This window comes from Manis pentadactyla, chromosome 1 (genome assembly GCF_030020395.1).
Source record: "Manis pentadactyla isolate mManPen7 chromosome 1, mManPen7.hap1, whole genome shotgun sequence".
In the NCBI taxonomy this organism is placed as follows: domain Eukaryota; kingdom Metazoa; phylum Chordata; class Mammalia; order Pholidota; family Manidae; genus Manis; species Manis pentadactyla.
This window is the reverse complement of record NC_080019.1, coordinates 73,962,056-73,977,070: the sequence shown is the minus strand read 5'-3', so window position 1 is coordinate 73,977,070 and position 15,015 is coordinate 73,962,056. Positions and strand designations below refer to the sequence as shown.

The following is a 15,015-nucleotide window of genomic DNA, read 5'->3' as shown; positions in this document are numbered from 1 at the left end:
TAAGTGAGAGCTCAGGAACCACCTCCACCCTGTGATTCCTTGATCGCCCAGGATCCTCCCGATGGCCCTGTGAGGCGCGAAGTCTTATCCCCAGGTCACTGTGAAGTCTTGGAGCTTGCCCAGTCAGGGGCTGCTTGTGAAGGCTGTGGAGGCAGAATGCTTGGTCTGAGGCATTGTGGGGGCAGCATCGCTTCCTGAGGGCTGTGGGTTTGGAGCCGAGAGCCTGGGAAGAGACCCCGAGGCTCCGTCCCTCCCCAAAGGACGCTCCTCACAAGAGGCTGGGCAGGAGGGTGCCCCCCAGCCTAATCCTGCCCTCTCTGCCTGGGGTCCCTCAGCCAGAGTCAAGTCTCCTAGCAGGGGACAGGCGGTTTCCTACTCCTGCCTGGTGCATATACAGAAAACCTTCCTCATCTGACACCACATGTCTGCCTGTCTTCTCAGGGGCTCATTTTATTTTGGAGACTTGTAGAATCTTCTCCTTTCCTGTGTGCAAATAGATCGTAATAGAGAACAGACACTGCTCCAGTCTGCGCTGTCGCAGTGCCATCTGTGAGCTTAACGTCTGAAAGGATTAAGAGTGGCCCCACAAAGCTGCCTTCTTGTGTCCACGGTGTTGGCGAGTAAGTGAGCTTGTCAAGAGGCCGCAGGGACTGAGCAGCACCAAGGTCTAGGGAGGATGTTCTTTGATGGATTCATGAATATGCAAATGTGAAAATGACGCACCATGTCTACAAGCTCCAGAATCTTAAACCCACTTAAAGGGGAGTAGCCTGGGATTTATTTCTGTCTAGAAAATGGCTCTGTAGAGTGGGTCAGCTGCCTTTCATTGATACATAACAGTTATTTCTACAGATTGTGATACATACTGCGTGGGAGGTGGGAGGGGGTTTCTGGTTTCCTTCCTTCCTCCCTCCCTCCCTCCCTCGTTTCCTTCCTTCCTATTTTTCTCTCTTCTTTCTCACTCATTTTTGCTCTCATAACTATTTTATTATGTACAGTTTTAAACCTATATAAACATAGGGAGAATTATATGTTGAACTCCCATAGATTCATCACCATCTTCAACAATTATTAACCCACAGCCAATCTTGTTTCAGCAATATCCCCACCCACCCCCCATTTCCAAAATTATTTTGAGGCAAACACCAGACATCATATATCATTTCACCTAGAAACATTTCAAGAAGTATCTCTCCAAGATGAAGACTCATTAAAGAAAAATTATACACCATTATCACAACTAAAAAACAAAAATAGTAATTCCTTAATATCATCAAATATTTCATAATTTCATAATATCATTTATCTTATAATTTTTTTTTCAATTTCTTTGTTTAAATCAGGATCCAAACAAGCCTTATCCATTGCCATTGGTTGATATAGCTCTTTTATTTTATGGTTTACCCTTTTATTAAAAAATATAAATATAAATAGTCATGGTTTTCTTTTCTTAAATGATAGCATACTACATACCTTTCTTTAACTTGATAGAACATCCTAGAGATCTATCACAGTAATTCAGGGAGAGCTTCTTCCTTCCCTTTACGGAGGCAAGTGCTCCATTACATGGATATGCTGAGGTTTACTGAACCAGTCCCTTCCTGATGGACACATAGGTTGTTTCTAGTCTTTTGGTGTAACAAACAGTGCTGCAATGAGCAGGTTAAGCCTTGTCATATTCTATCTTTGGGATAGATTTCTTGGGGTGGGATTGTTATGTCAAAGGGAAAATACTTAAATACTTTTGCTAGATACTGCCAAATTTCCCTCCCGAGGACTGTTCCATTTTGCCTTCCCAGCAGTGATGTGTGAGGGTGTCTGTTTCCCAACACATTATGTTGTCAAACTCTTGGATTTTTGCTAGGTGTAAAAAAGGTAATTTGCATTGGCATTTGGGGAGGGTTTTGACACCAAGTGAGCAGTCATGTTCTTGTTTAGCCAGGATTATAAAAGCCCCAGTCAGTCCCCTCTGTACATGTAAATGGCCATTGGAATGGGGTGGAATTGCAGAGCACAGATAGGACATCTGGGCTCATGTTACTAAATTGTGTTTCTGAATTCCATCTGCAGTCCTCATTCCCACATGTTACCTCATGTGACTGACTGTTCAGTGTAACATGCTACTAGAAATGGCATACAAGGCTCATGGCTTGTGATAACATGAGTTATAAGAAATATATATTTGGTCATTCAGATGACCAAATATATATTTCTCAGGTGTACTGGTCTTTATCCACAGTTTTCGAAAAATGCCTCAGCACCATAGAAGTGAAAGGAGTGTATGTTATGGGAGGCTTCTGGACCCCCCAAGGTAGGGGGATTGAATCAGCCAATGGCCAATGATGTAGTCAGTCATGATTATGCAGTGAGGCCCTCACAAAAACCCACGACAAGAGTGTTTTGCTCTCTCTTTTGCACACTGCTGCTCTCTAAGAGAGAGCTTCCACACTTGGGGAACCAGGACACTTCCATGTGCCACCAAGCTCCATCGAGGATAGTATTTTCCTGAATTCTGAGCCGCCCTCTCAGAGTAATAAAATTTAAGGGGGAGGTTGTTGGAACCTCCAATCTCTAACCTATTGGTCAGATGCACAGGTAAGTGCCTGGGGCTTGCGACCTGCGTCTGAAATGGGGCTGGAGGGCAGTCTTGGAGGACAGAACACTTAACCTGGGGAATCTGGTGCTGTCTCCAGGCAGATAGCATCAGAATTGAGTTGAGTTCTTGGGCATCCTGGTATTTGAGAATTGCTTGGTGTAGTGTGTGGGAAAACCAGACACACACACACATCCAGTCAGACAGACAGACAGACACACATACAGGAATTGGGTCCAGGAAACCAAAAAGAGTTGGTGTGAAACTCAGGGTTCTAAAAAGAGCAGAGTCTAGGCAACTGGAAGGTAGGTACCCTACGGGTGGTCCTATTTCTTTGCTATCTATCTTGGGAGGCTTGCCACTGAGACATGCCAGGGCCTGGTTTAGGGATGGGGTTACTTTTCACATGCTTCCTGCTATTCCAGCTTCAGGGTGATGAGGTAATTCCCCTGGGTTGCTGCCAGATGGCTAGAGTACCTTGGAAAGGGTGGTACAGAAATGGGAATGGCAAGGGTCCTGTCCACAGTAAGGACCTGGCCCAGTGGGCAGACCCAGGACACTCAATGAGGGGATGTTGTTGGTCGTGGCAATTTTGTGAAGAACAAGACACCCTTTATTTTATCTACCCCAGTGCACCTCCCCAGTTGAACATCCTCCTGCAAAGGTCCTTGGGTCCCAAGTTTCCAAACCTGCGGCCCATAGACATCTATGTGCAGGGTAAATGCCTCCTGGAAAAGAAGCCTGGGTCCTGTGGGGTCCTGTGGTTCCCGTGGGCAGGCACAGAAGTCGGGCCTGGGGAATTACCCATAAGCTGATGGAAGCCCACACACGAGCTCCAAGGCTGTGCCAGGGAGGTGACTGTGCTGGATCTCCTGACCTGACAGATCTATAAGGGGGCAGGAACCTTATAGAGTAGAGGCCACAAACCCAGATGACAGAAGCAGGAGGGTTGTGGAGCAGTTTACAGGCACCCAACAGGATGGTCTCCCAGGGCATTGTTTCAGCTGAGGGACAGCATCTTACACGGTAGCATAGCTGGTAGGAAATCAGAAGTCAGTCCTTGAGATTCAGTCTGATTCCAGTCTTTAAGCAGCTGTTTCATCCTGTCGGTGATATGGTAGATGGAAAGACCAGTGATGGCGGGCTTCATGCCCTGCCATATCACGCCATTGATGAGGGAGCGAATGGTTTTTGTTCTGAAGCAATTACTAGAGGAATTTTAAAGTGAGATGTCATCAGCAATTACACCAGAGTCACTAAAAAGTGGAAAGGGTCAATATGATTTATCTGCCTACTGGTGGCCCCTCACTATACCTCTGCCAGAACACGCCTGCAGAAGGGCTGAGTGGGAGCGGGGGGCAGGTTATCCAGGAACTTGGGCCCCTGCAGGGTTTAGGCAGAGGACAGGTGTGGGCAGATGCTTGACCCACATGGTGTTTGCTTCATGTTGAGCATCTCCACTGGGCCAGTGGCTGGAGAGAGGTGCCCGATGTTTTTTTTTTTAAATCACTTCTCTTGGTCAGTCTTTTTCTAGTACTTGGTGGACTTGAGCCTTGAGGATTTGAGGCTTAACAGAAGATTTTATAGATTTTGTGTTTTCACTTTGATGATACTCTTAAAATATGATTTGGCCAGTAATAAATTTGAGGGAAAATGAACTATATATAATCATACCTTTGCCACTTCCTTGGTTTTTAAGGAAGATTGTGGTTTTTGTGTACATTCCCTGGCCTTCCTATGGAGCCAAGCAGAGGGGCTGGGCAGAGGGAAGGAATGGATGTGACCCCGAAAGGCTGACTGATGGACAAAGAGCAGGCAGCTGGCCTTGGAAGAAGAGGGAAGACTGGAAAAGGCTGAGGGATGGGAGGGGTGGGGTGGGCCCACAGGAGTCCTTGCACAGAGTTAAGAACTCTTCAGAAGTAATTGTTAGGACCACACATGGGCCTTGTGCTGACTAGAGAACTCTGGGTGAGATATGACTCCACTGGGCCTTCATTGAAGAAAAGAACAAGGTTTAGGGAGGTTTGTGACTTACTTGAGGTCACATGAGTAGAGTGGCAGGGCTGGGGACTGAATTTGGGTCTGGATCTGTGAGTTCGAAGCCCAAGGTCTTAATCAGCTATCGTTCCCTGAATAAGGCAAAGGTCTATGGGGATCTTGGTATACTGGATCTGATAAATAAGCCCACAGAAGAAAATACTGGAGACAAAATAAGAATCCCAAGTCATCATCAGTATGGAAGCAGAAACTGAATCCCCACATGGAATGAAAGCATAGGGCATATATTCTAAGCAGAAAAATCCATATAGAGTTAAAGATTAATGTACCTTAGTGAGGCTCTGGCCAGATTTAAAAAGAACAAATCTTCCCAGGCCAATGCTTTTGTGTTCTTGGGGCAGAATTATACATACAATGAGAGATGAAAGGGAAGCGGCTGGTCAAACACACATTGATTTGCAGGAAGCACGTGACTATGTCCTCCCGGACATCCCGAAAGTGAATACAGTCAGGATCATAGACAGGGGAAGGCAGGCTCGGGGGAGGATCCCAGGGGGTGGCTGGGCCAAGACCACCTGATCAGGCCAGGGCTAGCCTCATGGCCTCAGTTTCTGTCCTGTGTCCTCAGAAACAGTGGAGGGTAAACACGCCTATTAGGTAGCTAGCTCATGGAGGGTTTGTGTTTCCAAAATGGGAAGAAATAGGCCAGGTGCTCACTGAGTTGGATGGAGAACACATTCCAAATAACATTATAATAATCTTTGTAAAGACTCTTCACCTCTGTGACCTTCTTCCTGCACCATTGATAATGTCCAGTGGAATGAACAGAGATGGGTTTTAGAGAGACTGGTTTTGAATCCCAGGCCCACCATTTCCTAGCTGTGTGATCTTGGGTAAGTCACTTAAAGTAGCCAAGCCACTATCTCATAGGGTGGTTTTGAGCAGTTTGGCACTCACAGCCCCAATTAGGTCTAGTTTCCTTCTCTTCCTTGTCATTCGAGGCCCTTGGCCCTCTGACCCCAACACCTTTCCCCAGCTTTAGATTCCTTTCCCTTCCGCTCACCCTCCACGTGGGTGGCTTTCCGCCTACGCTCTCACAGCCGTGCCTGACTCCTGCAGATCCCTCTGCCCAAATGTGCCCCCTCTGGCAACTCTCCCCTTCCCGTCAAAGTCCTCACGCTCCATCTCACTGTGACCTCGTTCCTGAATTCGGAGAGCCCTGAGTGCAGCCGGTCACCTGCTTTTGCTTACTCTGCCCCGGAGCTGTTTCTCACATGTGTGCACTTCTGCACGCCTGCACCAGCTCCCGCAGTGAGACTGTCACTGTTCTGTGGCCTGTGACTGTGTCTCCAGGGCTGTGTACAGGCCTCACAACACCTGGCCATGGGCTGGACACACAGTAACATGTGCTCAAGGGACCTGCGCTAAGAGAACCGGGGGAAGTGTCAAAGCTGTGACTCGATGGACCCTTGCAGCACTTGCTGAGCACTTTGCAGGTGCCACAGTGGGCTAGATGCTGCCTGCTACCCCGAGTGAGACCTGATCCCAAGGAAGTCAAGTCCAGTGGGAGACAGAAGTATAACAAGTAGAGCATTGTACGAAGTCCTTCAAGGACAAGATGGTGGTTGAGCATAGAGACAAAGTTTAGAAGGATGAGTGGGTATTTGTCTGACTGAGGGTGGGGAGGGTACTCCCAAGGGGGACTGGCACATGCAAACACAGGGAGATATAGGAAAGCCTGGCATCTCCTGGGATAGTGGGATATTCAAAGGTGGCTGCAGCATGGCTGACGGGGAGCAATGGGGGAAGGAGGGGCGGCATGGCATCTCACAGGGAAAGAGAATGTTAGAGAGACAAGTGGGGCCGGGCTAAGGAGAGCTGTATAGGCTATAACAAGCTACGTGGACTCTATCCTGCAGGCAATGGGAAGCCACGGAGAGGAGTACAGGAATGTTGCCAAGAGCGAGGGGAGTAAAGCAGAGACATGCAGTCATGGGAATAGGCCCTGGGAGGGAGCTCTCGGGAGGCCAGCCAGCCCAGAGGTACAGAGCACATGGTGGGCGTGTGGCGGGCAGGAGGGTGACTCCTCTGGCTGCTGGGAGGCTGCAAAGACTGTACAAAGGCAACCACAGTGTCGTAGGCCTGGGCTACCAGGCCCTGGGGTCTAGGGATGAGAGTAGGGTGTGAGAAGTTCTCTGCCTATCCATCCTCACGCCCTCCAGCCACCTAAACAACCTCCTTTTATCCACCCACCTAACACGCCAGGAACAACGTTTGCTTACAGACTGCTACATCTCTCTGTGGTGAGTGAGTTCCGGAAATTCTTCATCACAAATTATCTATTGAAAAAAATAGATAGGTATTGCTTTGGCTTATTTAAAAGATAATGGAAGTGAACCTTTGCAAAGGAGTAAGGAAATGAGGATTTCAACAGCTTTATGAGATTCTTTTTTTAAAAAAGTTCATTTCAACAGCTTTATGAGATTCTTTTTTTTAAAAGATTCAATTTACTTAAAAAAAATCTAGTGTCTACAATCTGGTAACACTGATTAGAATAAAAAGTACACATACTATTTGACCCGGAAATCCCACTCCTGGGAATCTACTACACAAAAGCATGGTTTGCAAGGGCTCAGGTCTAAGGGTGTTTACTGAAGCATTATTTGCAGCAGCAAAATGGGGAAAAAACTTGGGATAAGAACTTCCTAAACGGCTCCTTTGAGAGTGTTCCATGTATGATTAAGTGTATGTGTGTACAAAGGATTCTGTGTGCAAAAACATGGATTTATACCAAGTTAAACAGATGTGTTTATCATGGGCTTCTCAGAGCTATTCAGATGCTTAAGGGGTATTATTTCCTGAAATATTTATTGAGCCAGGAGGTGTGCTAGGGAAAAAGAGCAATGATCAAGATGACCTCCTGTTCTCAGCGGACTTTGAGTCACCACCGAGTCAGCCATTTCCAGAGGAGTGAAGCTCTTTCACGAGGGAAGGGTGGGGAACTAGGAGGACAGCGGGTGAGTATAACTTATCAGGACTCAGGGCTTCCTGGATGAGGTGATTTGAGTGGAGAACTGAAGAAGACACAGGAATTAGCCCGAAGAAGTGGGAAACGGGAGAGGCTCAGGAGGAGTCAGGTCCTCACTCTCAGGGCAAGCAGAGGAAGTGCAGATGGATCTTCAAAACCACCTCTACTGAGGTATAATTTGACCACCACAGAATTTACCCATTCTATGTATATAGTTTGATGAGCTTTAGCAAATGTACATAGTGTGCAACCACCAGTACGATCTAGTTTTGGAACATTCCTATTAACCCCAAAAAGGCCTCTGTGCCCACTTGCAGTCAACCCACCCTCTGGGGCAAGCACTGGTGTGCTTTCTGCCTCTCTAGTTTTGCCTTTCCTAGAAATTTCATATAAATGGAATCATACAATTTGTTGTGTTGTCTGGCTCTTCACCTGGTGCAGGTATCTATCTCTGGTTCCTCCTTTGAGCTGCTGAATGTAATCCATTGTGTGGTTGTAAAACATTTGTTTATCTATCTACCAGCTGGCGGATGACTGAATTTTCCCAGCTTGTGGCTATAATGAATAATGATGATATAAACATTCACATGCAAGTCTGAGTGGGTTCATGTTTTCATCTCCTTTGGGTGGATGCTGAGGATTGGAATTGCTGGATTGATCTGAACCATTCTAGGGGGTGCACAGTGGCATCTCATCACACTGTGGTTCCCTAATGACCCCCTGTGCTGAGCATCTCCTCTATGTCGTCACTCATGCATCTTCCTTGGGGAAGTGTCTTGTTTCTGGGATTCTACATTTGGTGACTCTCTTGCAGGACTGAGGGCTCAGGCAGTTACCCCTCATGGCAGTAGGTTATTACAGCAAAAGGGTGCACAGTGGGACTAGCTAGGGGAAAGACACGTTGGGTGGAGTCCAGGTGAAGGCTTCCAAAGTTCTCCCTCCTGGGGTGGGGGTTGCACAGAAATACTTCTTCCTCCATCAGTGAAATGCAGCAACAGCTGTGTGTCTGTCCAGGAAAGTCTGCTTGAGGCCCAGAATCCAGGGTTTTTATTGTGGGCTGGTGATATAGGTACTGTGCCTGCACAGGCAGCCTTGATTACCAAAATTCCAAACTCCTAGATGGAAAGCACTAAATTAAAGATAAATTCACTGTAAGTCACATTGTACAAACAGTCTAGGCAAGCCTGTGCAGCGTTCAGTGCCCAGACAGACATAACAACCTTGTCAGTTAGAAACATAGGCAACATTCCAAAAGCCTATTTCTCAGCTGCCAGCCAAGGGCCAGCTGTCTGAGCAGGATCTTATCAAGAGCAACACCAGGCCTGCGCATCACTTTTAAAGTGGGCTTTTAGTCTTCTTATTTTTGAATTGTTGGAGCTCTTTACATATTCTGGACGTAAGTCATTTGTTAAATATACCTTTTATAAGTGTGTCTTCTGAGTCTGACTTGTCTTCCATTTTCTTATTGCATCCCTTGGAAAGTTTGGGCAGGGAAGTAAAATAACCAGATTTTTAGATACACATACAACTGCTCTGGCTCATGTAGAGAAGGGACCACAGGGGCCAAGAGTGGATTGGGGTGGACATTACAGGAGTCCAGGGAAGAGAGGCTGGTGGCCTGGACTGGGAAGTGACAGGAAGGATGAGAGAAGGGGCTGTATACAAGGGATGCAGAAGAAAGACTGCCTGGGCATGTAAGCACTCATGATGGATTTCCACCAGGAGTAAAAAGGCAGGGCTCTCCAGACTTGTCCACAGAACACAATACTATTATTGTTTTTAACAGTGAAACTTCCATTAATTTGTGGGATTTTAATATTCTGATAATTTGGGAAAGGTGAGACCAGATGAACTTTAGATCCTTTTAGTTCTCAAAGTCTGTGGGCCAGGAACAAGACTTCTGGGGATTATTTTAACAATTCTAAAATATTCTGAAGTGTGTGCCTAGGTGCATTATTATAGATTCTTTATTAGTCACGTGTGTTACCTACAGTGCTTAGCTTTTGTCCAAGAAATAATTTCATGACTAAAATTGAATACAGTCCATGCATGGAGACCTTAGTGAAAAGTATGAGGACAAAGATAAGAAATTCATATTCATGTATTAACCCAATTACCAAACGTACTTTGCAAATCTGGAGTGCTATTGGTTTGAAATGGGATTTCACATCATTCTGCCCCAAGTGATACACAGTATTATAAATGAAAAATTCTTTCCTCAGGCTGGGACACAGAGTGCCTCTCATCTGGGCAGTGTATGCTATCATGGGGGAACCTTTATTTATGGCTGGAAATTCGATTTACCCAGGAGCCCAAAGCACAGTTTTTCTGTTCCTGCAAAATAAACAAAACGCCTGGGCAAACTAGATGCAAAGAAGGCCTGAGGGAATGGGAAGGAATGTGAAATCAGGTATGCAGGTCAGTGTCAAGGACATAAATCAGGGGCACAGCAGTGATAGGTTTTCTCTCTCCTGATACTAAAAAAGGGAGGCACATGAATCAGTGGGACAAAGTGAGAGTATGGAAATTGAGATATGCGCGCGTGCGTGCGTGTGTGTGTGTGTGTGTGTGTGTGTGTGTGTATGGGCGCGCACACAAATATATAAAGCGGGTTTTGTTGTGCGTTGTTTTATTTTAGGAGACAGTGTAAAGCTCTGAAATGGAGGTTTTCCCTGGTGGGAGGCACACCATACAGCCATGAATCAGAGATGAAGGCATCTCGTCCAAGCCTAGGTGGGCCTGGTGCCCTGAGCCCACGGAAGGCTGGACAAGGGGATGCTGGCATGTGAGGGTGCCTGCTGTCAGGTGCATACCTAATACTAACCCCTTCTTAAGGAGCTGGTGATGAATCCAGCTCATCACGCTGCTTGTTTTGCCTGGTCCTGCCTGAGGGCCTTTGTACATGCTGGGTCTTCTGTCTGAAAACCAAGCTGCCTCCCAAGTCTTGTGAATTCACCTTTCAGGTCTCAAACCCATCCTCAATTCCCTGCTTTCTACACTCTGTCATTAGGGTGAATCCCTGATGTTTTATGGGGTCTAATGTTTGTTCAGTATTGAAGGCCCTTTTTCAGAAAATGAGTAAAAATTACAAACGTGAAATTAGATACACAGTTAGTTGGAAAGGGCCTGGGAAATGGGGATCAGAGCTAGGTGTTGCCAGCCCCGTGGGGTCCTGTGGCCCCTGGCCAGCAGAGCAGAGCCCTCATCGCAGCTTGCCACCGCTGTTCATTTGGGTGACTGATGCGTGTGTGTCTCCCCACTGGGCTGTAAGCTTCCTGTGGGGACTGGGTCTGTTTCGCTTGTCATCAGACTCCTAGTAATTCAGTCTAGTGTCAGGCCCACGAGAGGTCCTCAATAAATGATTTGAAGAAGTGACTCCTGAAATTTGAATCATAATAGTCACAGTCATAACCATAAAATGATTACCTTCAACTCACTGAGTTTCTTGGTTTGCCCTGAACGTCAGCATGGGGGCTGCAGGGTATGTTGGAAGCCCCAGCCTGCCAAGACACGGGAGAAGCTGCTATGTACTTGGGAGTAAGGGGAGAGTGAAGTTGGGGGTTCCTCTAAGTCAAGGATGTGGCTTCGAAGTCCTACTGTCACAGCACTCTGTCCCCCAGAATAACGTGACCTCCCAAATTCACCCTTTCTGAGAGGACACTATTCTAAAAGACTTAATTCTAGAGCTGCTCCTTCCTGATTTCCCTATGGGGAAACAGAAGACCCCTCCTTATATGTATCCCCCACCCCACAGCCATATCCTTGAGCCAGTCTCAACCAGGGTGGTTATTGTTTACCCCAGGAATGTCTGGTGATGTCTGGGGTATTTTTGTTGTTACAGTTTAGGGGGGGGTGCTGCTAAGCATCCAGGATGTACAGGGCAGCCCCTCACAGCAAAAGTGATACGGCCCAGAGTGTCAATGTTGCCCAAGTTGAGAAATCCTGCCTCAAACCTATGGAGGGACTGCGGGAGAAAAAGTCTCACCACTTTTTCTGGACACTAAAGCTATTGACAGGTTTCTTGACTCCTTTGCTTCCCGTACTCTACACAGAATAATGAGGATGTGATACCCAGAGCGTTAAGGAGGAAGACATTCAACAGAGTAAATGTGATATAATTTCAATCATACAGTTTATTAAAAATAAATCTGTATATATTAATACTATACTGTAACAGGCCATCTTTCTAGGTGAGTGCATTGAAAGACTTGGGGATCTTATTAAAAGGCATATTCTGAGTCAGCAGGTCTGGGGTGCAGCCTGAGGGTCTGCAGTTCTAACCAGGCTGGGGCCACATTTGGAGCAAATTTCTAGGTACTTACGATATGTCAGCAAACAAAACAAAGTCCCGCACCCCTTGGAGAGCTTCCAGTCCCAAGCTCACAGAGGTGAAGGGACCTAGTCAAAGCCACACAGCTTGCCAGGGCAGCTTTTGGACAAGGCTGTTTGGCTCCTATTCCCCTGCAATATCAGGGTCCTTGGGGATGTCTTGGGGGGCAGAGGTCAGTCAGGGTGGGAAAGGCCAGCAGGGTTAGAGGTTGCAGGGTGGAAGTCTGGGACGATCCCCACCCTACCCCAGCAGGGTCCTATTACCCTGGACCCAGGGAACCCTGGTTTTCTACTTCATTCATCTCTCATGACACACATGCAAACACTGTGATATAACTGATCCCCCATTTTCCTGCATGACTGAATCTGTAGCAAGGATAAACCAGGTGAATTGTGGAGAATAAGTTCTGAGCCATTCAGCAAGTGTAAAGAGTAGACTCAAAGCAACTGCTCCCTCCATGGCTAGTACCTGGGGACATAAACTCTAAAATTCACGCCAGTTCGACTGGAACAGCAGCATATTTCATGGAATAGCTAGAAAGAAGAGCAACAGCTGGTACATCAGGCATTAATAATATAACAAAGAAAGAAAAAAGAGAAACTTTTCATTAGTACCTTTTGATGTCAATTTATTATTTACCCCTTTGCCAATATTCAAACAGGCAGGTAGTCATAAAACATTCAAAAAGATCCTCTAAGACAGTCGAGGCATCTGCTTTACCTCCGTTCCTTTTTGGAAACTTCAAATCAGAAGACCTGGCATTTATAGAAAAGTTGTGTTAAAAATATCTGCTGTATCAAAAATATTGTTTGAGGATCACGACTTGGATAGATTTGAATTTAAATTTTATTAACGGCCAGTAGGCAGGCAGACCATGGTTCCTCGGGGAAGGTTCCATGTAAAATGGGGAAGTGTTGCTTCCAAATTTTTGACCCCTCAATTAGTATTATTTTGGTCTGAAATGAGGTGTTGACAAAGCCTACTGTGTGGTAATTAGCAGCCTGACAAGTCTTTCCAATCAAGACCAGTATGTTGCACCTGGTCCTAGTGAAAAAGTGCATTGTGGGCAATTACGACTGGACCCTCAGGGACCCTGCCACTCGCAGAACCTCCTTCAGTGCTCACACTGCAATTACCATTTACAAAAAAGAAGGCCTCTTCATCCAGAGGTTCTGGGAGATGGTGCCGAATCCTACTGACCTGCCACGCCATTTTAACTTCTTTTATAAATGCTCATCCTTGTGATCGAGACACCTGCTCCTTGCAAAAGAAGGTATCTCTTCCAGGGACAGAACTCTCCTAAGAAGTAAAATCACTGTAGAAATAAAACAAATGAAAACTGGAAAAGCAAAAAGTAAAAAGAAAGCCCTTAACTACCCTCTTCTCAGGAGGGGCTCAGAGGAGACGTGGATGGCCCTCCCCAGCTCGTTTTCCCTTCATTCCTCGGCATGCTGTGATTGCCCGTCCAAGAAGTGTCCCTCATGTAGAGGTTGTGATCCCTGATGTAGGCGATGACGGCATCTGGGAGCAGATATTTCACGCTCTGCCCTTGGCGCAAGGCCTGCCTGATGTACGTAGCACTGATGTCGTTCTGCACGGGCTCTCTGGCCAGGTGAATGTTGCGCTGGTACCTCTGCAGGATTGGCGAGCTCGAGATGTACCCCTCGGGGTCATAACCTGTCCGGCTCACGCACACCACACCAAACTTCTTCACTATTTCCTCAATGTCTGAGTCTTTCCAAAGGTTGGGAGTCTGGAAGCTCTTCAGGATGTCTGCCCCGCACAGGAACTTTACCTCAGGTACAGCTGGAAAAACAAGGGTGGATCCCAGCAAAATTATGGAAAGTCATGGCCACTAAGATTTCATTTTCCATCTGAAAATTTCACAAAATGCTCTTCTTGGAATGTATGAGGAACTGAATGTCTCCATGTTCAAGACTTAAAAAAAAAAAGCATATAAATAAATCTGAAGCTACTTCAGGGACACACAATTGTTCAGTAATAATTTAATAAAGCTTTTGTTTAATATTGGCAAAGTGCCAAGTGATACAAAACTGATCTATTTTTCCCAGTGCAGCACCACAAGTCTGTCAGTGGCTGCTGGATGCCGTGGCAGAGTGGTCGGAAGGCGTCTCTCTGGTACCCAGAACCCCATCTTTTGATAGAAGGTGAGGTTGTTAAAGCCCCAGGGCTAACAAGCAAGTCACTGCCCTCCTCAAAATCCATTTCAGCAGTAACTCTTTTACGAATAAAATCTCATCATAAAGGTTAATTATGAAGGATCTTTGAATAATCAAAAGGTATCTAGGACCCCAGCTGGTGACCTTTTCATCTGTTTTCAATAAAAATTCTCTAGAACAATGGATCACTGTGGATAATCCCTTGGTATTCTAACAAAATGATGATTGTGATGATGAAAGAGAACCTAACATTTATTGGGTGTGTGCTTATGAGCACCACTGCTAAGCGCTTTATGTATAATCTCATTTGATCCTCAAAACAACTTCGTGAGGTAGGTGTTATGGTTGTGCCCATTTTGTGGAGGGGGAAACCGAGGCACATGGAGCCAAGTGACTTGCCTGAAGTCACTCATCTAGGTAGACGAGTCAGGGCTCAAACGCAGGCAGCCAGCCTCCGCGTGGGGCATTTGTGACTGCTGGGCTCTGGCGCCGCCTGCTGGCAGGAACTGTACATGCGCCCTGAGAAGCCCTTCCTGGTTCCTTGGCACTGTTCATGCTCATGTCCCTTTTTCAATGGGCTCTTTTGAAAAGGAAAAACCAAGTGCATGCTAGAAGCAACCAGCAGATCCTTAAAGCCAACTGCAGCTTCAGTAAAAGGCCAAAAGCTGGGCTTCTGGAGTGGTGGCATCTCTCGGTCACCATAAAACCTGTTAGGAGGGGCTTCAGTGATACCACCTGCTGGGGGAAACCTGATGTAAGTGGTATGTTTACGTTCCTCTATTGTGGAACCATTGAAAGAATCTGGATGTGGACCAGCGAGATGAGTTTACAAAGGTGCACTAGAGCAGCTGTGGAATGGCAGTAAGAAATTGGAAGTGTCATGGAG

General features: G+C 46.4%; 1 protein-coding gene across 11 annotated transcripts in view; it reads right to left on the bottom strand.

Moving 5' to 3' along the window:
* Positions 1–12,772: 12,772 nt before the first annotated feature.
* Positions 12,773–15,015, bottom strand: part of NMNAT3 (nicotinamide nucleotide adenylyltransferase 3) — a 113,290-nt gene continuing 111,047 nt past the window's right edge. For 9 of the 11 annotated variants that reach the window (XM_036877297.2, XM_036877292.2, XM_057498604.1 and 6 more), the window contains one exon: positions 12,773–13,755. In XM_036877297.2, the coding sequence (XP_036733192.2) occupies positions 13,334–13,755 (422 nt within the window). In that variant the 3' untranslated portion in view covers positions 12,773–13,333. The remainder of the gene's footprint in view (positions 13,756–15,015) is intronic. The other 2 variants (XM_057498640.1, XR_008996516.1) reach the window with 2 other exon arrangements.